At 43.3% G+C, this 26818-nt stretch overlaps 1 protein-coding gene across 3 annotated transcripts in view; it reads left to right on the top strand.

The window, feature by feature from the left end:
• The window catches only part of SLIT3 (slit guidance ligand 3), a 967014-nt gene that overhangs the window by 925549 nt on the left and 14647 nt on the right, over window positions 1-26818 (top strand). For all 3 annotated transcript variants that reach the window (XM_086931418.1, XM_086931419.1, XM_086931420.1), the window contains 3 exons: window positions 2631-2871; window positions 3943-4058; window positions 25250-25404. In XM_086931418.1, the coding sequence (XP_086787544.1) occupies window positions 2631-2871; window positions 3943-4058; window positions 25250-25404 (512 nt within the window). The remainder of the gene's footprint in view (window positions 1-2630; window positions 2872-3942; window positions 4059-25249; window positions 25405-26818) is intronic.

Genomic DNA, 26818 nt, shown 5'->3' with positions numbered 1-26818 from the left:
CTCTTAAACAACTGGTTGTATCACAGCTATTCGGTATCAGCAAACCTTTGACTATCAGATTTTTAATGTCTGGATTGACTGCCCCATGGATTCCTATGCGAGATCTTTTCTCAGAACCACCATACTGTGATGAAGAAGAGGAAAAGTCCAATAAAAACAAGGTAGAATTTAGATTTTTATTTGGGGAAACGCAGCAACACTTGCCGAAGTAAACTGTACTCAACAATTTCAAACCAAAAACTCTACATTCTCAAAAGAGTGACAGAAAAGGAAAGGGGATAGTGGAGAGCAGGAGAAAGGAGGTGCCAAATATGATATACAAGAAAGTAAAACGCAAAGATGTACTTAGCTTATCTCTCCAGAAATAATGTGGTTACTCACCAGATGCTGCAAAAATAGAACCCACATACAAGGCAAAAATATAACCTGCATCACTATTTTCTTGTTTCCCTTTTCACTATGATTTTAAAATTGCTGATGTACCAAAGCAGTCCAACATGGCCACATTTATGCTGATTGCTTCTTTTGTACAAATGATATTAAGAAACATCATTCTGGAAGCTTCTTAGATTTATTATGTAATGTAATATACAAAATTGCTTAATTGGGCTGAACTACACTTAGCCACTGCGTAACTCTCAGGGCTGCCATAGAAATCAACAGCCAAGACCTGTGAATAACTAGTCGAGTGCTTTAGCTTGTTGTATTTACATTTTGTCTACCCCTGTAGAGTCTCCAGTTTCTGCAGTTTTGCACCTCAGTTGCTCTGCTTCTCCCTTCAAGAAAATGTTCTCTTACAAAAGGCTTTTTTAGCAATTCACATAATAGCTGTGGTATTTTGACCATTGTCACTCAAGCGAGGAACATCGTCTATTACGGTAAAACCTGTTATTTCATTCTTCTGTGGCGTAAATGCTTCTGAGCTCCCTGTGGAGTTTCCACGCTGCAGGAGACTCAGCAGTGATTATTTAAATAACAGGGATTATATATTATTGCAGAGGATGAGGCATTGCATTCTTGTGTGTTCGTGCGGCATGAGCGCCGCATGGCAGCCATGCTAGCGAAGATAGATAATACCACCATATCACCGACAGCAGGTCTCAGGTGTATAATTAACAAGTTGTATGTCTTGTCTTACCGATTTCACTGGTAGGTCATGCTTGTGCCTCGTACCTTGTGAATATGTGCAATATTCACTTATTCTATCTCACTTTACGCTCTCAGAGGATGCCAGGGCAATGTCAAATCCTGGAGTTTGAAAGGAACACTTTGGTCAATCTTTTAAGTGACAATAATGTTCAATACAACTATGTATACATTACTAATGCATTTAAAGAAGTGCTGGGATATAACATATCTCTCAATAGCAGCAGCTTCTCACTGTGCTAATTCATTCATGACATTAAGGAGATGGGCAGATTTCTGCACATTTGTCCGAATGTTTCTGAAATTACAAACACATGATTTTTTAATAATAGGCAGAAAATGGTTACAAATGGTAAAAACGGCTTAATGGGGCGTTTTCATTTGCTTTGGCTCTGTAAAATATACATTTTTGTTTCTCATATAAACAAATTATGTTCCCGGAGCATTGTCTCATTCTCAGCTCTCTGACTAAGAGCCTGATTATGAGTTTGGTGGTCCTTCTGTCGGCCCCCCACCACTGTGCTGACAGGAGGACCACCAAACCCGTATTGCACCTGCAAACCGGATTACAAGTGTAATTTATGGCGGGCAGTGCTACGACGGTCCCTCTGCAGTGGTGTGTTAGGCTCATAGGAAAGCCTTAACAGCATACTACCGCCATGACAGGGCCTGAAGCACATTCCTCCACGGTGTGGTATGCACCATGTTGTGTATGCCATACCGTGCAGGAACAGGGGTGCGATTCTGGGGGGGGGCACAACTTGTGCACCACTGCAAACACCCCCTGGCCCAGAAGTGTAGGGGGGCCCTGTTAGGGCCCCTCTTACTTCCATGTCCTCCACCCTTTTCATGGCGGGCTCACCACCATGAAAAGGGCGGAGGATATTAAAAACCAGAATATGCCTGGCTGTGCTGCAGCAGCACTGCCAGCATATTGCTGCCTTTTTCCAGACTGCCCACACATCAGGATCCTCGATCCCAGCAAAGCCAGCGGTCTCCTGGCGGTCCGACCACCACACTCATAATACAGCAGGTGGACTGCCACAGTGATCGGACCACCACCACGAGGCTGACAACCCTGTGGACCGCCATACTTGAATTACGGTCTCAAGATGTTTATTGCTACGGCAGCTACCAAAGTGACAAAAAATATATACCACTTGTATTTTGATGTATTACAAACACTCTCCATAATCAGTCACACACCTCTTCCACTCTTGCCTCCAGAATAAGGATTTCCACATAAGAATCTAAAATTTTTAACGATCCGAACTACAATTCAGGTCTGCATTTCACATTGTGCTGTCACATGCACCACAATCACAAAAATACTTTTTAATGGATGCATGTTTTTCTTCATACCAGTTCTGCCTTGTATCCTGTGTCCAGCTCTAGGATGTACAAAAAAGACTTCCCTCACTCTCTGTTGCATTTTGGGGGAAATGCTGTAATAATGGGGATTCTGTTCCTTCCTTCTCCTGCAGCGGTCTCTTCTGTGAACATCCACCACCAATGGTTCTGCTCCAGACCAGCCCGTGTGACAACTATGACTGTCAGAATGGAGCCCAATGCATTGTGGTGCAGCAAGAACCCGTTTGCCGCTGCCTCGCTGGATTTGCAGGCCAGAAATGTGAGAAACTCATCACAGTCAACTTTGTTGGGAAAGACTCCTACGTAGAGCTCTCATCTACCAAATTCCGTCCTCAAGGAAATATCTCCCTTCAGGTATGCAACAAAGAGACGCAAGTAATATCCATCAGAATGGTCACAATTCAATGGTAAGCCACACTGAATAAAGGTCAAGACTTAGGGCCTCATTATCGTGTTGGGCAACACAGAATCAATCATGGGACGGACTGACACCTGGTCAGGAGTCACGACCACCTCATTAGGATGCAGCAGAACACTGTTCGGTCACATTCCTACATCTTACTATGGTAGCATGCATTCCGTCCGTAAATCGGCCATAATGCATGCTCCCATAGTAAAATGGGAGGTGCGGTTTATCCCTGGATCCTTTGGCAGGCACCTCAAGGTGTAGGTATCAACAGCGGGGCACCAGAGGTGCCCCCTCGTCCTCCAACCGGAAGCTGTGCACTCAAGGGTGCCCTACTAGGGGCCCCCAAAGGCACTTTCCGACATGGTTTCCATGTCATACAGACCGGCATGGAAACCATTTTGGAAACCGTCATCATAATCTCAAGAGCGGAAAGGCCCGCCCTTGAGATTACTTGCCGTATTCTCACTAACAGGCTCTCCTACCCCTTCGGAAGCTAGCCGGAATGACCAGTTGGATTACTTTCCGACCGCCTTGATCAAAATGAGGCTGTCGGAAAGGAATCCGACTGGCACATTACAATGTGGTCCGGAAGGCTTCGGCCAACGCCGAGCCGCATCACATTGTGAAACTGTAACCCCACCAAATAAAACAAAGCAGTGTGTGATTCCATAGATTTTGAGCAAGTGATATTTTTTGTAGTATAAATGTTTCTATATTGTGTTGCGTTGGGATTTAAAAAATGCGGGTAAGGACAGGGCAGCGGTGGGCACAGATAGATGTTATGAACATCCTCAAATTTGGAATTTGTGGGTATTCAAAACCTTTATGTGTAGTTTTTCATAAAAAATACACATTGACAAGTAACATGTAAAGAAAAACTCCTCTATTTAAATTTCTGAATTTGTTTGTGAATCTGCACCAGTGTTCCTACTGAGATTATTTCCTTCCTTGAAGTCTTGAACGTGCCGATCTGCTCTCTGGACTTTGCTTTCCTCACTTCCACTTTCCCTTTTCAGGTGGCCACAGATAAAGACAACGGGCTCCTTCTGTACAAGGGAGACAATGATCCCTTGGCTTTGGAACTGTACCAGGGACATGTGAGGCTTATCTCCCCTCCAACCACTGTGTACAGGTAAGGTTACTGAAAGTATCCTTTGGCATTTGTGGCGCATTCTTACCTTCCTATTGAACATGCAAGTCTGCCACAGGGTGCTTACTGTGTTAGCCTCTATCACTGTGTCGTGGGAGATGCTTATATCGAGGCGACACAAGTGGTCTTGGAGGATCACTTTTGATCAATCATCCCGTCGCTGTGCCTCCATTTGCATGAACATACTTTGCCAATATCTTCGATAGCTTCTCCAAAAGCATAGGCTCGAGTCATCTGACTGGTCATTACTCCTACACTTTGATAATACCAATTAAAAACGGTTGTAAATAATGATTGCATAAACATAAACATGCACACATCATTGGTGAAACGGTATAAGAACAGTGATGTATTGAGAAAGAGATATCGGCATTATTGGATCTAGGGCGGCATTACAAATAGTGTTAGCATTCTTATCATTGCAGATTTTGGTTTGTCAGCAGAGCCATCTCAATAGGTTCTTTCAACCCACATCCACCATGATGGCGTGGTCTTCCACCCTCCCCTATGATCCATCATGCCATGAACTGGGGGGCCCTCGTCATCTAGCATGTGAATTGAGACACACTCGCATGTTATGCATACACAATGGAAAGTCTGACTGTGAAAAGCTTTGATGATCCCTGCAAAGGACAATTTGAAACCAGTGCTCAGAAGTGTCATATTATATTAATGAAACAAGTGGCACTTTTTTATGCGTAGTATCTCATACTTGGGTCAGAGGGAAGTCTACATTCAAAGTAGATTATTTGTAGGTGATAAATCCTAACATAACCTATTTCAGAGTTGTCCAGTGTAGGACCAGGGGACCGGATCCAGGTCAGATGTTTAGGATTTCCATATATAATACATTTATCAATCACCGCACCTGGAATACAATTCAATGATGTCCTCAGTATTATTTTGAGTTAATTGCATCTAAACTGTTCTTCAAATGCTTTCCAGGGACATATTAGTCTACGCTTCATTTAGTATTATGACTCCCACTGTAATATTAGTGTTACCCCTTGCAGAATTTCTGCATGTGACTCAATGAACAACTGCCCTCGTTCAATGCTGTTTGAATGTGGTCCACCAAAGAGGCACAGAATCTGGAACACCATGCAGAAATCAGTGTGCTAACACTGATTTCCACGTTATCCTCCATTAATAGTGCACCCATAATGTTTATGTATAACTCATAAATCTTCGGTAATAGATCCCCTTGAAATTACAAAAAACCTTTAGCAGTTTTACTGGCAGGAGTATTACCACACTAGAAACACCCTGCAACTCCCTCGCCCTCCAATTGAAATGTGATCTTAGTGTTCACTTTTCAATCGAGACACAAATTGTCCCAGGCAATTAATCTTTGCGATGGGACGTGTGAAAGATAACACACACATTGAACAATAGTCAGACAATATAGTACCTGACTCCAATGATTTCTGTGAAGATTTGACTTATGGCCGGGATTGAATCAATGAAATTTGTGAATCTACTTCCCAAAGAATGAAATGAAGAAACAATACTGCACTCCTGGTGCACGACTCTGGCAGCTCAACCAGTCTCACTCCACTTTTTTTCATGATATACCTCATATTAGCCTCAATTAGGCTCTGTCTTGTTCCACTGAATAAATATGATCCCAGTGGCATGGGTAAATGGGGAAACCGCTTACACGCTTCAGTAAGTAGCATGAAGTAGATGAAAACCCTAAGCAGATATGGGAAATTTACACGAGAGACGAGTTTAATTAAATACTGATCTAATATTAAAACAGAACATCAGGCAACTTCTGCGACAAAGGAAGTAGCAACTCTGCTTGATAAAGATTGGATCCAAACGTGGAAAAGCTGATTTCTATTATCACTTGAACTCATTCCTATCGGTGGAAAGTATTACTTCATTATGCAGGCAAACAATAATACTTGTTAATTCAGGGCCATGGTATGCACATTTCAATAATTAGGATGCAAGAGAAGGCTTATGTATTACAAAGACTTCAGAGGTGGTTGACTGTAATGCCGCTCTCATCGAACATTGATTACAAAGTGTTGCCCTGATGGCCGCTCTTTGTGGCCGTCTCCTCCTCGGCCCTGCACACTCGTAGGCCTCTGCTGGTGGCGCCATTTTAATTACTCTCCTGCCCTTCAGATTGATCAAGCAGGAGGTCTCCACTGGAAATGACACCTCATTATCGCGAGATTAATGGCCTGCCTGCTGCCCCTGTCCTCCTCCACCGTTTGACAAGGGGAAGCCGCCTCCCTCCTGGGACTTGGCCGAAGCCCCTACTAATGTCCCACCTGATGAAAATGCTTATGTTTCTTCCCAGGAGCTTTAATGAGATAGCCTTTCTCTAAATGTCATGCTAATGTTTTATTAGTTTAAGGAGCGAGCACAAATGGAATCAGTATGAACCTCGCAGGGAAAAGATCAGGGAGGCTATAAAAAAAAATACGATATAGAAGTAATGTCTTGGAAATGACTGCTGAATAAATCTGCACGCGCAAAGGTGAGAAATGTATGCCCCAGCGACATAAAAATAATATGCAAGTGTCACTCTTGCTACAAACTGGCATTTTATTGAATATTAAGTATAAAGGGAGTGTAATAATTTTCTGTATATTACTTTGAGAATTTGGAGGCCATTTTACTCTTGTCCATTGTCTTTCCTGGCTTATGACAGCACACTAGAAATCTGGAATTCCTAACCCTGCACTCATTATTTGTAATAAAGTGCAGCCCACAGGTAATGCTGCCACGGGCAATAGTTTCACCTGAACTGTTCAATTCCTCATCTCTCTGATTCAAAGGACACCATACTGAAAGAAAACAAGCATTTGCAATGCAATAAGTCTTGCATTTGCGAGAGTTTAAGCTGTGGGCATTGTGAATGACAATTCCTGTTATTTATCTGTTATGATATTTAACACTTGCATAAAAGGCATTGTTATTTACAATCCCAATAGATCAAACTCTTGTAAATGCGAGACCTATTTCATTTCAAAGAAGTGGCTGCAATTGTCCCAGGCTGCTGGGAATGGAAAGCGCGCATGGCTCACTGAATGCTGCAGGAGACCATGTCATGCCTGCAGTAGGAGAAACTCATTAAAGAAAATAGTGCTTAAAGATTAATTAATACAAAAAACAGTGGTCCTAGACCAATCAATCAGAAATGTATTAAATAAAAGGTGATGATTATTGAACCTATTCTGAGCTCGCAATATGTTAGCTCACAAACGTATATCAATCATAAGTTTCATCAACATAACATGAAGTGCTGCACAGCAATATTTTATATTACAATGTATTTATTCGAAATTGAGAACTAAGGTTAAGCAAACCTTCCAGGATCATCAAAGGGGAAACAGAAATAAGTTCAAGGAACGAGTAGAAAGGGGTGCTCAAAAAATTTGGAGTCAAGGGGACTCAGAGTTTGTCAAACAGAAGGTAAGAGACATATATTTACTTAACTGTACAAAAACGGATAATATATGTACAGTTCAATGAAACCTGGCCATATTCAACAACAATCATTTTTAAACTATATTTTATAGAATGCGAAATAAATTGCTCTAAGCAGGGACAAGGGTAGTGGAAAAGATGGCCCAGGTGCCAAAGGGGATACCGTCGACGTTTCAATCCGACTTATCCCCCTCAAAGGTTTGTTTAACCTTAGTTCTCAATTTCAAATAAATATATTGTAATATAAAATATTGTTGTGCTGCACTTCATGTTCTGTTGATGAAACCTACGATTGATATACGTGTGTGAGCTACCAGATTGCAAGCTCGGAATAGGTTCAATAATCATGACCTTTTATTCAATAATTTTCTGATTGATTGGTCTAGGACCACTGTTTCGTGTAACAATTTACACCTGTGGACTATTTTAGGTTACCTCATTGGTTATAATGGTTACAGACTAATCAAGGAGGACCTCAGGTGGACTATCATTGAGAAACCAGACCTCTGGGGGCCGGATGCGAATAGGGCTCTATTCGTGCGTGAGCAGAAATGGGTGTTCCGGCTTAGGAGCCACCTGCATGGCCTCAATGACGACATCCCATGGTATTCATTAAGTAGATGAACACTTTAATTTGTCTGGATATAACTTGGGTTCTAAATTTATGATTGTTATTGGGCACGATAACAATACTCGTATAACAGCGGGATTCAATTTTTTATAATTTGTTGGAAGCCTCCTGTGAGGTCTCGCCCCCAAATGTATTGTTGTATGGGTGACTGCAGTCTCGAACTCACCTACGGACACACTTGTACTCGGGGCTGCCGATTACTACATTTCCCAGCAGGCCTGCCTAGGATAGGGACGTGCTGACGTGTCGGCGTGTTTTGCAATTTCCCGATCACGTGACACGCGCGGCCTCTACTTCAACACGGAAGTGCTCGGCGGTCTGGTATCGTCGCGGCACATGTAAGAAGAGTGATTAAGGAAGGATTTCCCTCCAGAACAGTAAGGGGCCCACTTGGGTCAACGGTATTGCATTATTGTATTCTATGAGCAGATTTGTATGTCTCCCAGATAAAATACGATCTCTCCCTGCAGGCGCTGACATGGCGTACGGGGGATATGACCATGGGGGAATTAATACCTTGAGCATGCCGAGCAAACGATACCGGGATGAATGTATACCCGTACTGTACTTCATGATACAGTTTTGGCATATTGGCTATTTAACGCCTTTTTCTTAAACTTAGTGCTCTGTATTAAATTCCCTATCGGAGGTGGGTCATAAGCATATTGTTTATAACTTTAATGGCTTGTCCCAACATGTAGGGTGTGCAAGAAGGCATGGCTTACTGTTCCAATAAGGGGCCAATGATACCTTCACACAAGGATAATTGAATCCACGAGTTCATAACATACTGGCATATACTTTGTTCTTTGTTACTTTGAAACACAGGTTGTGTTCTTTGGGACTCCTCCCGTCATGTGCCAGGTCAAATGATCTCTGTCGGTAAACTCAGTGAGTTGGACCATTGACACATTCGAGCTAAATACATGATGCCTACCAGAACGTTCTCATATGAGAAATAATGCTAGAAGTAATTTGATTGAGTAAGCAGGGCGATTTTTTTGCATACCTATATTTTTACAGTATTCTATCTAGTAAGTGGGAATACTCATTTCACTTTCGGGGAACTTCTTAATACAATGAGCATTGGAATATGGATGTGTTAGGGCCAGCATAAAGGTTGGTCTCTGACTTGGTTGTGACACAAATATTATTCCTTTCACAGTTATGTTACTGTGTTGGTGGAATTTCCTCCACATAGCCTAATAGTGATTGGTGAGAGTGAATGATACCCTTCCCTACACCTAATTGAGGTAAGAGGAGTAGCATGTAGGACTGGGACAATAAGACGTCCTTACGAAGACCCAGGGGACCCATCTATTAAGGGCAAATTGGGGGTCGAAACATGTTGACGAAAGCAGTGAAGGTGGGGTGGTAGTGGGCCTTAATAGCCGCCCTAGCACCACCACATCTCAATTCTTTTAACCCTGGCCTTGGAACCTGATAATAAAATTGACTTTGGTATCTAAGAGTCAGTTTTAATCGTTACCTACTGCACTAATATTTGTCTGTCGTTGTACCCGGTCTTGAATTGTTTTTTGTGGACTTTGTGGTCACGTTCAACGTTGTGTTACACTTTGTCTGTGTCTATTTTTCGTTTCCCCTCCCTATGCTCTGTCCGCTGTGTGGCTACGCACGGACGTTGTAGCAGACCCTATGATGAAGCATGTCACACACATTGTGTGTGAGTGAGGGCAGTTTTTCACCACTCTCAAGTGTGCCATTGCTTGCACGCTGGTGTTGAGTTTGTGTTTTTGTCATTCTTATCTCCACCCCTATTTTGTGTGTATACTATTGAAAATTAAGGGGGTTTGGGGTGGTGGATATACACATATACCCTCTCCCCACCTTGTGTGTGAGATGATACAGACTAATCAAGGCATACCATGTAACAACAGAGGTAAAATGGCCAGTCCTCATGGGAGATTACACATGAAGACAAGGCGGTAATAAGGAGAGACTAATAATCCTATTAACAATTCAGAGGCCAGCATTTACGAAGGACAATGGCGCAAGCCAATAACAAATATGAGCGGAGAGTTGGCAGGGCTTCAAGTCTATACTTGAATAGAGCATGGCCCGCAGAGTAGCACATTCGCTGCCCAGGCTTGACCTAAAAACAATTTTACTCCAAATGTCAGTTTTTTTATTTATTTGAGAATGAGATAAGGACGAAGGAAGGAAAGAAAGCAGGAAAGTGAGAATGAAAGGGGGGATTAAACCAAGAAAGGATGAATGAAAGAAAGAAAGAAGAAATAAAAAGAAGAACGAAGGACAGAAGGAATTAATGCAAGAAAAAAGGAAAGAAAGAATGCCAGAGGGACAGTAAGCAAAAAAGAAAAGAAGGAACAAGAAGGCAAGAAAGAAAGAATGAAAAAAGGAAAAGCAAGAAAGAATGGAAAAAGGAATGTAAGAAAAATGGAAAGAAAGAAAGATTAAACAAAGGACCATAAGAGTGAAAGAAAAAAGTAAAGAAGGAATGAAAGAATATAGAAAAGCAAGAAAAAAGAAAGAAGGATTGAAAGAAGGAATTGCTGGATGGAAAGAAGGGATGAAAGGAATTAAAAGGAAAGGAATGAAAGAAAGCAAGAGAGAAGGATGGAAAGAAAGAAGAAAGAGGAGAGAAACAAAGAAGAAAAGAAAGAAGGCAAGAAAAAACGATACAAGTGCTGCCAATTGAACATGATATAGGCTGGTTTTTCTTCCAGAGCAAAGTTTAATAAAGAACCATGGGTGAAATTGAGTCTAGAATAAATGTGTTCTGAAGAATTGTCCTCCTATGAATTCTCATGTATAATATTGAAACTTTGCAAAACAGTTTCAAATGGATGCAGTCTGTTATGATGTGAAATACCAAAAGTCAAACAGTAAACAAAGGGCACTCCAAAAGGAATTTACAACAGCATTAGCAGAAGACAGGAACGTATAAAGTGTGTAATGTGGCCTGTGCTGACATCTGGTATGGTGTCCTAGTGTCACATCAGACTCTAAACACAAAGGTAACATCAAAGTACTACATAAAACAAGCATTTGCAATCCAATAGGTCTTGCATTAGTTAACTGTTAAGCTATTGCTTTGCAATTGTAAAAGAAATGTGGGGTCCTCTTGCCTTTGGTTTTTATTTATTGACTTTTGTAGCAATGGCAGCACGCTGTGCTTTAGCTTTAGATGTTTAAAGCTAAAGCGCTGCGTGCCGCCATTGCTACAAAAGTCAATAAATAGATATAAAAGTTGTGCAGCCCCCTTATTTTCCTATTGTTTACTATTGTAGCAATTGCGGCACACCGTGACTTAAGCTTTAGATGTTTAAAGCTAAAACGGTGTGCCATTGCTGATACAAAAGTCAATTAATAGAAAACAAAGTTTGCTGCTGCCTTTTTTTTCTTTCTGCTTATTTTCTATTGTAGCAATGACGGCACGCCACACTTTAGCTATTCATGTTTAAAGATAAAGCGCGGCGTGCCACCATTGCTATAAAAGTAAATAAATGGAAAAGAAATGTGGCGTCTGGCCGACTACTTTCTTTATTTATTGTCTTTTGAAGCAATGGCGACATGCGCCCTTCATCTGTAGATATTTAAAGCTAAAGCATGGCATGCTGCCATTGCCGCGAAAGTCAATGCAGTGTTGTGCATAGGTGTAGGGGATGCCACAGGAAGAACAGCAGCAATGATGGGAGGAGGGTGTGAGCGAGGAGGCAACAAATGGCCAGAGATGGCAAACCAAATAAGAAAATTGATGATGTCAGCTGGGAGGGAACCAAGCAAACAAAGGCAGAACAGATTGACAGTATTGACCAACACGAGTAAAGTAATTTAGAAAGGCAGGCCAACTAACCAACCAGAAGCGATGGCCATGTTGAATGCCCATATCCTGATACAGCATGTCTCGAAGAGCTGCCTACATCAGACCTAAAAAAAGCATTCGCACAGATGGGAACTAGTTTGTATGCATATGTGCTCCTTGCGAAAGAGCGAAATGCAGTCACTCAAAGTGAAGTTAACAAGTGGCAGAAGAGGGCTGACTGCCCTGCCTCATGCTGAATGCTACAGTGGGCAGAAGCAAAACGTGAATGACACACCAACAGATCAGTGGATGAAGAAAGCTGGCTCAAAGCCCTTTTAAATAAGTAGATGGTATATATATATATATTTTTTATTAAAAGGTTTTGGCTAACTGCAGACCTAAAAAGGGATTGTTTTTTCTATACAATGCACAGATGAGATAAAAAGGTAAATGTGAAATGATGGAGTGTACTTTTTAGATGTGAAATAAAAAATAAGGCAATTGTAAATTACTCAACTGAGCACATCCAAGATGTGATTGACAGTGCCTCAAGCCAGTGGCTAAAGGTTGCAGAACCAATGCCTGAAGGAGCTCAAACAAAGCCACTAAAGTGGGTATTAAATACAATATATTTGCCATGAATAGTTCAAGAACCATTGCACGTTATACCTAAAAAGCTGTGAGAAGATGTCTAAGGAAACTTCTACATCCAAGGATTATTTACCATCAGTGCTATTATTCCAGGTGCTGAAGAGGACTAATAATTGCAGTTCTTAAAGTATGTTGTAATTTAGCCCTCTTGCCAGGACCCCGCTAGAGTGAGGTGATCTTGGACTAAGAAACAGTAGCCGAGACTACTGTGGGGTACCTTACGGCTTAAGAGAGGTAAACTTTATCCCTCCGTCAGATGAAGACGGTGTACTAGCAACCCACTTTTTTTTCACGGCTCTATACACTAACGGCTAGTATAATCGTCTGATGTGTTTTACTACCTAATGCAGAGTGACTTATTTGTTTATTGGTCCTGATGAATGCCCATGAACTCCGGCTAGAGTCGAGTAAGGGCCGACACATGTTGACCTGTAGTAGGGGTATATTTATTGCTAACCGCTAGTCCTCTTTTCTTTTAACCCTGTACTAGGGTACCATTGAATAAAGTTATTGGGTTCCATGGGACAGTTTTAACCATTTCACCTATTTTCCTTTGCACTCTATCTCTTACTCACTCATCTCATTGGCCTACCCCATTGAAAAAACCTCAGCTCCTCTCCACTAATTCCCCTCAGTGGAGAGTTGCAGCCCACACCTGGGAACTTACAGGCCCGGTGTGAGGAGGGAGCCCCATGATGAAGCATGGCACCTTCGGGTCCTTAAATAAATGTTTTTCTTTTAATAATATCTGTTTGGGAGTTTAATAGTTCTGTTCTTGTCAGCTCGCGTTTCTGCATCACCTACCTACCAAATTCTAGCTCACATTAAAGAAAAATGATAATTAGTGCCTTCTGAATACACAGATAAGCAGGTTGAAATAGTTGTGCTGGCACACTAAACGCACTGTTGACTATGTCACCAATCTGATTTATTTGAACAAGTGGGTGGGTGTATGCTAAATATAGCTAAACCAATCCTATGGCCCCCAGCTTTAAAATAGGAACAGAATAGTTTGCAATACATTAAATAATTTATATAGCTTTGAAACCATAGGCATTACCAACCAGTATGGGAAAAATATACATGACATTTTACTATTTCAGACAATTAACTAACTTAGAAGAAAACAAATTGTAGCTTTCACTTTCATTGGCCATATGAAAAGACTCAATGTGGTAGTACTACTAAAATGGTTATTCTTGTTCCCTACATGATAAGTTCATATAACCAACTTGCGGTTTTCAAGACCTGCCTATAATTCTACTCAGACAACATTTTTATACTTGCTCCATACATTATCCGTTCATATAATAAGCTTGTGTTTTTCAACTCCTGAATATAACTCTATGTAGGTTATATTATTTGACTGCTACGGGGAAATAGCTTTATACATTGCAAAATTCACTACCTGGATCTTATATTTCTAAATAATCAAAAGAATATGTTTCAAAGCTAAATGATGTGCGATTTTTCTACAAAGTTAAATTTAGGCCAGCTGAGGCAATTATCTGAGCTCGGAATTATATTTCAAAATAATGTAATTTACCTCACCATCCCTTGGGACACCTGAAACCTGCCTGCACTCCCAAGGAAGCAAAGTGAGTGATCTTAGGCAGAAGGAGTGGTGTAGAATTGTAGACACTTTTGATGCACAGTTCCAAACTCTTGGAATGGCTGAAAATGATTAGAAGAACGTGCATTTGGGGCAGTGGTCGAAGTGCATGAAAAAAAGTATGGGAACTGTGATGCTGCGTGCAAGGGGTGGGATGAGGTGGAGTGAGTGAGCATGTGGGTGTGGCTAAAAAATGAAATATTCTGTAACTTTTTTCAGTCTTTTGCCTTCCAGTAACTACATATAAAACAACACACACATTAAATAAAAATTAATATGTTAATCAGTGGGAAATGCACTATTGTACATTATGAAACCTCTGTTAGTTCATGCACCACACCAAGTCCTGGTTGGTGCAGTGGAGAATCGTGACTTTTGTATGTTTAGTGCTACAAGGTCTCAGTCTGTGACAGAAAGCACTTTGAACATGTAAGTCATTATTATTTAAGAATGAGTACCACTAAAATCACACACAAAGCTCTGCACGAGAATAGTCCATGTCAATGCTTCAAAGCCAATGACAGGGAGTGAATCCCACTTACAGGGTGATTGAAAGCACAGGGCCTGTAATTCAGTCGATCTCCATGCATGTAAAGCTGTTTAAATGGCCCAGTGCTGTACTGTACTTTTGTGTGCAAGACCTGCCATGTGGTTCGAACTGGCACCGGAAGGGCATAATCCACATTAAAGACACAACCAGAATGAGACGCATGGCAGCAGTGTAAGTGTAGAAAAGTCATGATTGCGGGTACACATGCATGCATGTGTTTCCGCTTGTGTCGATATGTGTCTGCGAGTGTATATAGTTGTGTGCTGTACTGACCTCTGCGTGGTATAAGGATGGCCCCAGGGCTGGCTTTAGGGTGGTGCGACCTGGAGGGGGGCACTGACCTCAGTGTTTAGGAATAACATACGAGTTAAAAGCCCCTGCTGCAGCAGAGTTCCTTGTGTGTCCAGCTTTCAGGCAGTAATAAAAATGTCATGATAACTCTTGTGATTAATGTTCCTGCTAGAGAGGGAGATGGGGTATTATCTAGCGACAGGTTTGATTCGCCATAAGGTAGAGCAGGGGGTTAATGTGCCTGCTGCAAAGAGCAGATCTGGTAGACAGTTGAGTGGATTAGTGAAGCCAGCCTTTACCAGCGCTTTAAAACAAATGAAATATATTTGAGAGAGGGTCAATAGAGAGATGAGGGGCCCTTTTGCCGGTTGGTAGTGAGGGAATCCGAGGAGGAGGTCATATTCGGTGGGGTTGGAGGGGGGCAAAAAAGATTGTCGCACCGTGGCGTAACAAGGTGGGGCAGGGGGCGGTCTGCCCCGGGCGACACCAGTTTTGGGGGCGGCCGTCACAGGAATTGCCAGCATCCTCCCTCCTAAATGTGGCCCCCGGGCGGTAAACACAGTGACCACCATGTGCGGCACAACGTCTAGCTATGCCACTGTTGTCGGCCCAGGCGCCACCAGGGCCAAAGCCGGCCATGGATGGCACCTGTTTTATGGAAGTGATTCTTTGCAATGTGTTAGCACCCACGGCATAGAAGTGCCCAGCTGTTGTCCTGGCATAAGAGAGGCAAAATCTTGGAACGCAGTGGCATCTCTGATGCGAGTCGTGGCTTTGCGTGAACCCCCAAAGCCCCGAAATCACAAAACAGAGGGCAGTATTTTGCGTTGGTTTAATGAAAGCAGAATGGAAATACACAGGCCTTCTCTTCTTCGCTAACATGGGACACAGGTTCAAATCCGAGCGGGCCCACTGGGCATTTCATCGGTTCTGATTGATAACATGATCAGCATAGGTGTGGAAAAAGCACAGTGTTATAAAGCTATAATCTGTTGGCCGTACAACCATTAATCTAAATGTTGTCAAGGGCATTTCCCAAATAATTGGGTGCCTCGTGCATTTGCTTTGTGGGTGGTAAAATCTCTTCTTTCTTGGTGGAAATTGTTTAAATGAAGGAAAGTGAAAGTAATTTCAGCCAGATTTGTGCCAAGCAGAAAAAGCGTACGGCTGTGTTTTATGACCAGTGGTACTGCACTGCCACCTACCGTTTAAACATCGGAAACAGACTACCCCATTCTATTTTTGAAGCCGCTGAACATCATAATGTATATTATATTTCATTCTTGCCCTGGGTCGGATTCCTCTAACAGATCCAGCAAATGTTTACACCTTACCTCTGCTGTGGAATTAGTGTACATATGAAAATAGCAGCTACTGTTTAGTCTGCCTGCTGCGGCGCTACCGCCGTAAATATGGCGGGCTCATCTCTGCTTCCATCAAATCAAAGTCACATGTGGAAAGGGCCACCATGTCACTGTGCCGAAGAGCAGGCCCATTCAAATGTAATAAAGCGAGGCTCCCAGGTGGTTATTTGTGTAGGGGATGTTTCAGGGGCAGATTTGGTAACGTAAACCCCCCTAAATCTGATGTCAAAATTAAATTACAGTCTGTAATGCGGATCTTACAAGGAGTCAGGCCGGGGTGAGGCTGGAGAGGGCTGGGAGCAGCAGGCTTTTCTGTGCCTCTCGCATCATCTGCGGCTTTGCGTCCTCGTCGCTGGCCAAGCCACTGTCTCGTTCAGTCTGGGGCAGCGGCTGTTTCTGCGAAGACCCAGGCGAAATACTTCTTTTCTAGGAAAGATTCTGCCTTTGCCCTCTCCGCTCTCTCATTTTTGTGTAACCTCACTCCGCTTACAGCTCCTTCGGGACATCAAAATGTAATCGTCTTTGACAGTATCATATTTAGGGCCTGTGGCCTGCGCAGGGATTTAAGCACTCTGCGTTGTCAGCTCAGCTCTACCTTTTAATCGAGAGATGGAGTCTTTTTTCGGGCTTTGCGATCTGAGCCTTAGTTATTTGACATCTTCGGAACATTTTCCGCGATATTGTCAAATTCGAAATGCACAAAAGTAAAGTTAAAAGAAAAGAATTGCCTTCGGGCACAAGTAAAGCCCGAGTGGCGGAGGCTGTCGGTCATGGCGGCCAAACATGAGCCGGATTCACTGCACACAGCTGTCCTTTAAAGGACCCCTGATTCTGTGGTGGAGCGCACACCGCATAGACCTCCACCTGACATAAACAAGTGCCAACCATCCCACATTTCTAGATCACTAGGGGAAACGAAATGTTGGCTCTGTTGCTTGTGATCTGTGACACACCAGTTTGAGTTCGGCCTGGGATTCACAATAGGTCCTGGATATTTGATATTGTACCAGTATAAATATACTGATTCATTTAAGTCATTACCAAAAATAAAAGATCATGATCGCATGCCCTAACAAACCACAAGTTAAAAACTAAAACATCAACCCACTCTACATGAGTCAGGGAATTCTTACATGAACAAAGATGTAATAACACCAGCAATCTTCCAAGGCACATAAAGTCACTTGTAGCAACGCTGTTCTTCCTGCTCTTTCTAAGATGCGAGCTCCAAATGGTCTCTGAGTATCTGACAATACACTGAGTTCATTTTCCAGGGATATGCAGTGAGCATTCACTACATTACGTTATAGCATGTATTGTGCCTGTGCCTTCGTTTCATTGGACCTGTGATGTTACATTGGGCCCTGCATGTGTATAATTTCAGTGTGCTGTATGTGTTTTGGTATTGGGGTGTTTACTGGATATGTAATATATTGTCTACTGTTCTGTGATAATGCGGTATTCACAGGGTATGTAATACTGTTGCATGTGCATTCAGGTGCCTTACATTTTTGAGTGTATCATGATTGCCAAATTATTTGTTAGTATCTGTGTAATTTTGTAATATGCATTGATTTTGTGATTTTTTTAGGGTGCCAATCGACTGCGGTTTCATATTTGATGGTGCTTCGTCATGTTGTACTTAGGTGTGGATGAGCCATATTATAATGGGTGCTGGACTGTAGTCTTTTAATGGGAGTTTAATTTTCACATTGGGTGTGTCATGAGACCCTTCCCTGTGATTGGCTGTACTTGTATCAATGAGTGGATATAAACAGTAAAATTGTATTTTTCATGAATGTTCATATTGTACTTTGAACATTGTAGTGGTTTTTAGGTTTCGCCTAGCGGAAGCTGCGCTCTGCGCAGCTTTTCCGCGCAGGCGAAATCCTGTTGAGTTCCATAGTGTGGCTTTGGTTCGGCCCTCGTCCGTGATTGGCTGGCTCCGTAAACGGAGCCTTGCCATTGGACGAGGGGCCTGTCCGTCAATGCCGGACCAGACACGGGGGCGTTCCCGACATTCTTTGGCTTTTGCCGACGTCACGGGACGCCGGGAACGCCCCCGTGTCTGGTCCGGCCGGCCGTGCTTGCTGCTGTCCTCCCTCCTCCCGCCGTCCCCACGTTTCCCTCCTCCCTCCCGACGTCCGTGTCCTTTCCCGCCCCCCTCGTCCTCTCCCGCCCCCCTCGTCCTCTCCCGCCCGCCCCCCTCGTCCTCTCCCGCCCATCGAACATTGATTATTGCATTTATTTCGGTGTTTTCACTTCTCTCATTTATTTGACAAAATTGTTCTGGTGGCCATTCGTCATTATAATAAGCCCCATGTAGATCCTCACAAGTTTCAGCTTTAAATTTTATTTCTCTGTTTAGTCCTCGGAGAAAGTGAGCTGCGGCGCTTGCATCCTTTGTTATAACACAACCATGCTCTGGCAGCCGTTCTGCGTTCAAGCCCGAAATTGCTCTTCCACTCGCACCCTGGAATTGGAACTTTAACCTCCCGGAAACCTTCGCGCAGTTTGCTTTCGCTTCTCCGGCCGCCGCCCAAACCCCTGGTATGTGATTTGCTCTCGCCTTCCCGGACACCGCAACCCCTCTCTCACCCGGTCTGCCGCAGCTGCCGCTTTCTTCTAAACGGTAAATTAACATGCTTTTCGACACCAATGCCCGACTCAGTTTAGTTACGATTCTTCGTTTTTCCTTTTCATATTCGGTGCAGTTTCCTTTAGATACGGTTATAGGTTGTTACTCCATGCTGAGAGAGCCTGAACCCGGAGCTCTCCGGCCGTGCGTCCTACCCGGCCGCCATCTTCCCCCCCCGGCATTCAGTTTTACCACGCTCCTTGCCCCGACAACTGCACATGGTTTATTTTTCTTGGTATGTGAAGTTTTTGTAGCCAGTAAGCGTGCAGTACATTCAGTTGTCTTTTTTTTCTTGGTGGTCTTGCAATCTGTATTGTCCCAGAAGTACCATTTCTTAGTCTATTACAAAATGTGCCTGTCGGGTGTGTGAAAGCAACTGTTCATTTGATGCTATACTTTGTAAAATACTCCTCCTGTTGCACCCAAACGAATTTTGTATTGTTTAATATACTTATATTTTTAAAATGCTTAGGGGGAGTTTCCTAGATCAAGGATGACTTTGAGCAAGCAGATCGGAGTCCAAACAGTGATAATGTTTAGGTTTCGTCTGCACAGCGCTTGGGATGGGCTTGTGAAATCTATTATTTTTAATATAAATCTTAAAAGGAGCTTACTTCCTGCCCCCTCGCTTTCCTGGCATTTTATTGGTTCCTGTGTTGCTGCTTACGTTTCCTCCATTTCTATTGGCTGTAGCATATTGTACTGCATGTACCAATGCTTTTTACTTGTTTACTTCTCTTATCAATTTCCTGTAGCCGAAATACGGTTACCTTCCTCTTTAGTGGAACTATTTTTTCATAGTGTTTTGCCTCTTACTGCTTTTTCGTCTTGCAGCAGATTTATATAGCACAATCTATCACCTGGGCAGATAATGTTTGCCATGTCAAATTATTTTACACTTTGCCCTACCTATTTTCAATACCACATGCCTGCCATGGAGTCAACATTTACCATGTTTCTATCCTTAGCTTTATTGCTTCTTTAAAAAATGGTCTCCTTCAGACAGCTTCTTTGATTTGTTAGCCTTTCTTAGACTCTATATACAGGGCGTTAGTATAACCGTAGGTCACCGGGGAGTAGTCTTGCATGCCTCCTTAGGTTTACATATGAAAGTAATTTTCTATCTCGTTTAAAAAAAAAAAAATCTATCTATCCGTAGTTCCACTCTTAATTGTGGGGCTCTTTGCATGTGTGTGGGGCTCTTTGCGTGTGTGTGGTGCTCTTTGCGTGTGTGTGGTGCTCTTTGCGTGTGTTTGGGGCTCTTTGCGCGTGTGTGGGGCTCTTTGCGTGTGTGTGTGGGGGGGGCTCTTGCGTGTGTGTGGGGGCTCTTGCGTATGTGTGTGAGGGGCTCTTGCGTGTGTGTGTGTGGGGGGCTCTTGCGTGTGTGTGTGTGGGGGGCTCTTGCGTGTGTGTGTGTGGGGGGCTCTTGTGTGGTGTGTGTGGGGGGCTCTTGTGTGGTGTGTGTGGGGGGCTCTTGTGTGGTGTGTGTGGGGGGCTCTTGTGTGGTGTGTGTGGGGGGCTCTTGTGTGGTGTGTGGGGGGGGCTCTTGTGTGTGTGTGTGGGGGGGGCTCTTGTGTGTGTGTGTGGGGGGCTCTTGTGTGGTGTGTGTGGGGGGCTCTTGTGTGTGTGTGTGTGGGGGGGGCTCTTGTGTGGGTGTGTGTATTGGCATTGTAAATGAGAATGCCATTTATTTATCTGTTTTCAAAACCAACACATAAATAAAAAGTTTGCCATTTAGAATGCCAATGGCTCAAACTTTTCCGAAGGCGAAACCGTTGCATTGTAAATGCTTGTTTGTATAGCCAAAAGAACTCTGGTACATAACCTACTGGCAGTCACCAGTAGGTAGTTATAGTTAGGACCTAGTTTACATAGGAAAAGCGTTTTTTGTTTTCCCAATAACTTTGGCGCCGTATGAAGAATCTTCACAAAATTTTCAAAACTAGTGGGGCACTCCGGTCAGCTCCTAACCTAGGAAACTTTAGACACGGCCACAGCCCGAACTGCTGAATGGAATTACACCAAATTTAGCAAAAAGGTAGCCCTTGTTTCAGAAAGAACTCTTTTTGTTAAATGGTGTAATCAGTTCAGAAGTTGCTGAGAAAAAAAAAAATTAAAAGTTTTGATATAGAGAAGCGCGTTGGATCCGCTGACCCTCCCGACCACGAGCTTTTTTCTAATTGGCTGTCAACACTCCAAACCAGGAAGTTTTGGCAGCAATCTTGTGCCTCGGTAACCGAGGCTCAAGAAAACAGGGAAACAAAGGTAAAAAAAAGAAAAAGGGGCAAGGTAAAAACACCCTGACCCCCTAGGCCTGCTCAAGGGGTCCCGCAAGGACCCCCAAGGACAAAAAAGCATGAAAAAAACAAAAATCAGCAAGATTCGCGCACCCAGCACGAATTTCGGCTGAAAAAGAAAACACGAAGTGCAGGCTCCCGCGCTTTGTTATTATGTAGCCCCCGGGTAGGCCAAGTGCCTTGGGCATGCGGTAATGAAATTGCAGGGGCCAAGGGAAGAGCCCCGGGGACCCCCACCGCTGGGGCTTTTAGTAAAGATTTTGCGGGGGCACAGGGCCCCTCCGCTGCCCCGGGTACCGCCACCCCTGGGGCCTTTATTTTTTTCAAATACACCTGTGTGGGGGAACTCAAGCCCCCCTACAAGCCTCGGGGACTGCCACCTCCGCGGGGCTGCGCAATAACTGGGAGGGGGGCTGCGCGACCCCCCTCCTGGAGCCCTCGATGGCCCTGGGGACCGCCACCCCCAGGGCCAGCTCCTGCAGTGTCCGAGGGTGCCCACCCCGGGATAATGCTGTTTGCAATGATAGGGCGGGAGCCGCGCAGCTCCCGCCCTGTCATTGCAAACTGCTTTGCTTCATTGAAGCGAGAGTCAGGAAAACCTGCTCTTGCTTCAATGAAGCAAAGCAGGATTGCTTTTCCACAAGGGGAACTGTATGTCAGCAACTCCCCATGTGGAAAAGCAATGCCGGCTCCACAATGCCAGGATCGTGGGGGAATTGGGGCTACCCCCACGGTCCCCAGCGAATAGGGTCTGCTACGGGGGATGGAATCGCTGGGGCTAGAAGTGGCCCTGGAGGGGGGCCACACAGCCCCCCTCTCCTACAAATGTTTTTTTTTTAAAGGAAACTAAGTAGCATACAAGCAAATGAGATTAATAAGACAGCTAACCACTGGCAAGCAGTGGTCTGACATAAAATCCACTGTAAATACTGGTATTGCCCACAACACTTCTTCAACAAGAGACCGCAAACAGCTCTCTGGAGGTGAAATCTAAAAATAAAAAAGCGTTTGAAGCTGCATTTACCTTGTGGTACTGGCTCTTCACCTGGTTATTGGGTGAAGTGATCAGATATCATGTGGCAAACTGTGTTAGATGAAACGCCCGTTGGTAACGATGCAGGATAGGGTCAGGGAAATGTTCTCCTCTTCTCTGGATGGCTTCACAAGCAATTAGCCTTGTTTTTCTTTATGGAACAAATCCACCAATGTCATTGTAAAAATGGTGGACCTTTTCAAACTAAACAGACTCCCCATATGTATGTTGCTGGCCACAGGCTCCAGTGGCCATCTCTAGTTCTGGCACTCTCCTTGGACACAGGCAGAAAGGGAGGGACTTCCTCCCTTGTGCCAGGCGAATGCAACCAATCCTGAAGATGCAGTGCATGACAGATTGGTCGGCTGTAGACAGCCGGCCAATCTTTCATGCGCACTGGGAGAGGGCTGACGTAAGTGCAATTGCTCTAATCAGCCCGCCCCCTGCCCTCAGCCTGAAGCAACGCAAGCCTGCCACACATAATAAAATACTCTCCTTGAATATCATACGTCTCACTGGAATTATGCAATTGCCCAGTCGCTGCGTTGTTTGCATATAGATTTGATGCATTTGCCACATAATCCATCATCTGTTGGCATAATCTGCAGATTTTAACCAGAAATATGTTGGGCCTTATTATGATGGCGGTCGGATGAGCGTTCGACCTCCATCGCAGTAGAATTGGGACCGCTTGACATGTATTTGGCGATCCTGCCCACCATATAATGATATGACTGCCATGTAGGCAGTTGGAAACATGCCTTTTTTATTGTGGCTTGTGCTGCTGCGTGGAGAAGTGCCACAGCACACAACCGCAGTAGATAAATGAATGTTTGTAAACATCCATGCACCATGTGCGAGTCACCCTGGGGTGCCTGGCACATGGATGTTTGAGCGGGCACCACATGTGCCCCCTTGACCACCACATATAAGTGGCCCACAGGGGACAGGGGGCCAAATTCCCTGTCCGACAGCCTCTTCAGGGCAGTGGGACTGCCATGAAAAGGATGTCAGAAATGTGCATCGTAATCCTTACAATGATGCCTGCACAGGCACCACTTTCATTATAGGGATTACTGTCCGACCGCTGCCTCAACGGACTCCTTGAGCCTGTCGGAGGCAGGGATCTTTCCCCATGCCCTATGTACTCTGACCATCGGTATTGTAATCCAGCAGTTGGATCACTGCCCTAGATGTCTGTCTGTGGCGGTCTGCGTGACATTGTAATGAGGGCCTTTGTTTCCAGCTGAAATGTTTCCAATGTTACTAAAAACACAGCAACACTTGCTGCTGCACAGTGGAAAGCCCTTTGCAAAGGTTGACGGCTCACACTTTTTTTGCTTATTGGCTTTAGTTGGGTCTTGAACTTGTATTAATGAAGTGTGCAAGCAATGCCCAGGCAGTGTTAAGAGGTGTAAAAGTGAGAAAATAATGAAGTAAAACTATCACAAAATGTGCCCCATTATGCCACATAATTTACCTTTTTCGACACATAATTTGCTGAACCCAGCCACATACTTTTGCCCTCACTTGCCGCATAATTCCAGTGGTCTGAACATCATCTTTCGTGAAACTGCTCGCACCCCTGCTTTTATCCTTTACATAATATGCCACTTGGTGTCACAAGATACTTCTGCCCATGCAGGGTACCACAAGGATCTGTTCTTATTATGCTTTGTATAAAGTGCCCTGCCCAAGAATACAAGGTTTCCAGAACAGACATGATGGCGGATACCAGAGCCTTAAGGTGGAGTCAAACCTGTTCTGTTGACATATCAGGGTCTAGCTGCAGACACTCCTGCTGCTGATGCCCAGAGGTTGCTTTTTAAACAGTTTCACAACTTTTTACAACCACCACATGTCAGAAGTATGCAAGCTTTGGAAATTATAACTGTTACTAATATGCAAGACATTATTACAGGTAAGTAAACTTTTCGTTTGACATTATTTGCTGTGCGCCTACTAATTCAGCACTATGCGTAGTGAAAGAGATCCAGCAATTGCTGATTTAGCTTGTTCCTCGATGACGCTACTAAGCCTATCTACACATTTGCAGAAAAAGCCCCTGTGTCTGAAACCTCCCGAGTAGCTGCTACCATATTGGAGGGAGGCTGCCATCATATTGCAGTCCTGTGATCACACTGTGATGCTTTGTAAACAATTGCTATTCGTTTAGAACTGACGATCTGCAGATTATATGTGGTTATGGACAGTTTTTCCCTGTAACATATGTAAGCAGCCTCCATGATTAATACCAATGCTTATTCTTGTTTGGACGAGTACATTATTGCACATCTGTTACGAACCCAAAAGGGTAACAGGAAGCAGCAGTTTACTTCATCATAATTAAGGCTCCCAGTTTTCCGCTTTTATTGATTTTTACAGATAAATACAGACAGAAAACAATGTCTTTCCTGTCTGTATTTACTTTAAAAAGCAGAAAAATATAGAAAATATTGTTTTTTGTGTGACTTTCGTTGCTGTCCCTCATGAAATTCAAGCCAACATCTGAGCAGATAAGGAGCTTGGGAAGTTAAGAAACAGGATGTGATTTCCTTAAATACATATTGAGTACATTTAGGTGTATATATTGCTAATATTTACATGTGGGTGTAGTGTTTTGCTATATTGGCTACTTCATTTACTAAAACGCAACAGGTCTTAAAGTATGCATGCTTATTTATCAGTTAATTAAATGTGGAAATATATCATGTTACCACTTCACTTACTCTTAAAACACAAAATAAAATACTAATAAGATGACACAAAAATAAATATGAATAAGTACAGACAGAAGTGTTAAAAAAAATAAATACCTTAAAACCAAGAGCCCTAATCATAATGTTCTGACAAATTTCTTTGCCTTCTTTAGCGTGGAAACCATAAATGATGGGCTGTTCCACACGGTGGAGCTGGTGATGGTGAACCAAACTCTGACCCTGGTGGTGGACAAAGGAACTCCCAAGAGCCTTGGGAAGATGCACAAGCAGCCCTCGATCAGCCTCAGCAGCCCGCTCTACATCGGAGGTAGGCACCTCTATGGTTTAGGTTATATTGGTTACCAGCGATGTTGTGAGCGGCCAAAGCTTTAGAGCAGCATGCCGTTGGGTCTACCTAATGGGAGGGTTGCTGAATGTCAAGACCACCTGGTTTGTCATCCACATCATGCATTTCTCATCCTATCGCTCTTTCTCACTTTTACATTTTTTTCATCCCTGCTTTTCTCTCGTGGGATGTCTTTTATCATGTTTTTCTTCCCCCTTCCCACTTACTTGTTTTCTTTTGCCTTGCTTTGGTTTAAAGTCTGGCCATTAAAATATGTCCCAAACTCGAATAATTAAACACTGGTATAAAGATATATATATATATATATATCCCTCAATCACAGACGCGTAATGGTCCATCTCAAAATTCTTTAATTTCTCAAGAAACTCCTTTTCTCAAAAAATCCTGAAGGTTAGGCTAGTGTTAGCCTCATGCAGGGTTCTCAATTTCCCTAAATCCAGATCTATCTATTTTGTCTAGATTAATGTTTCATTCGTATATCCTTCCTTGGAAACTGCGCAATTCACTGGATTAACCACTAGATGGTGATACAGTCAGGATCCCTTTTCGATGTTCATTTCGTGTGATAAAAATCTAACTTGGATTTGAAGATTTCACAAATGTTTAGAGATAGACATTTCAAGCCTAACTGAAATGATGTATGTGTATTTGTGTTTAGAATGCAGAGGCATATGTACAAGGAAATGGTGCAGCACTCCACTAGAGCAAATTTTGTCTTGATGTGCCATTTCCAAAACGCAGGGATGCGCCATATTTTCAAGAATATGGTACACCCATGTGTTTTCCCTAGCGGTGGCACTAAAAGTAGCTGCCTAGCACAAACACAGACACCCTTGCACTGCGTTGGAGGGATGATTGTTCATGTACAAGAAGGTGTCCCTACCTGCACATACACAATCAATAATGGCTATTTCCTACTTATATGTGTGCTGCATCCACACATAGAATTATCTCGACTATTGAATAATTGTTTTTGTGCTTGAAGGGACACCTTCATGCACCAAAAAAATAATTAATGGCATTTTTCTCTTTCTATGTGTGCTGTATTTTGCAGCACACCTAGAAAAAGCAAAAATTAGGAAAAATAAAATATTTCTCCTCATTGTGCCAGCACCTGCTTCAGTGGCATTAGTTATTGCCGCTGCCTCAGATTTACAGATCCTTGTATATCTGGGCCAAGGTAAAAAAGTAATGGGTGTTGCAGTAGAAAGCTCACAGCAACACCCATTGCACGCCTCGTAAAAGGATACCATATTTACAAAGCCGCGTTAAGCCAAAAAAGTGGCTTAATGACACTTTGTAAATATGGAGCAGGGCATTGTGCCACAGGAATGCCTTTAAAAGGGATATTCTTATGGAGCAATCCCCTTGTACA

The sequence above is a fragment of the Lissotriton vulgaris genome, chromosome 7 (assembly GCF_964263255.1).
Source record: "Lissotriton vulgaris chromosome 7, aLisVul1.2, whole genome shotgun sequence".
NCBI lineage: Eukaryota > Metazoa > Chordata > Amphibia > Caudata > Salamandridae > Lissotriton > Lissotriton vulgaris.
Note: the sequence above shows the minus strand (reverse complement) of the source record. Positions and strands in the feature narration are given on the sequence as shown.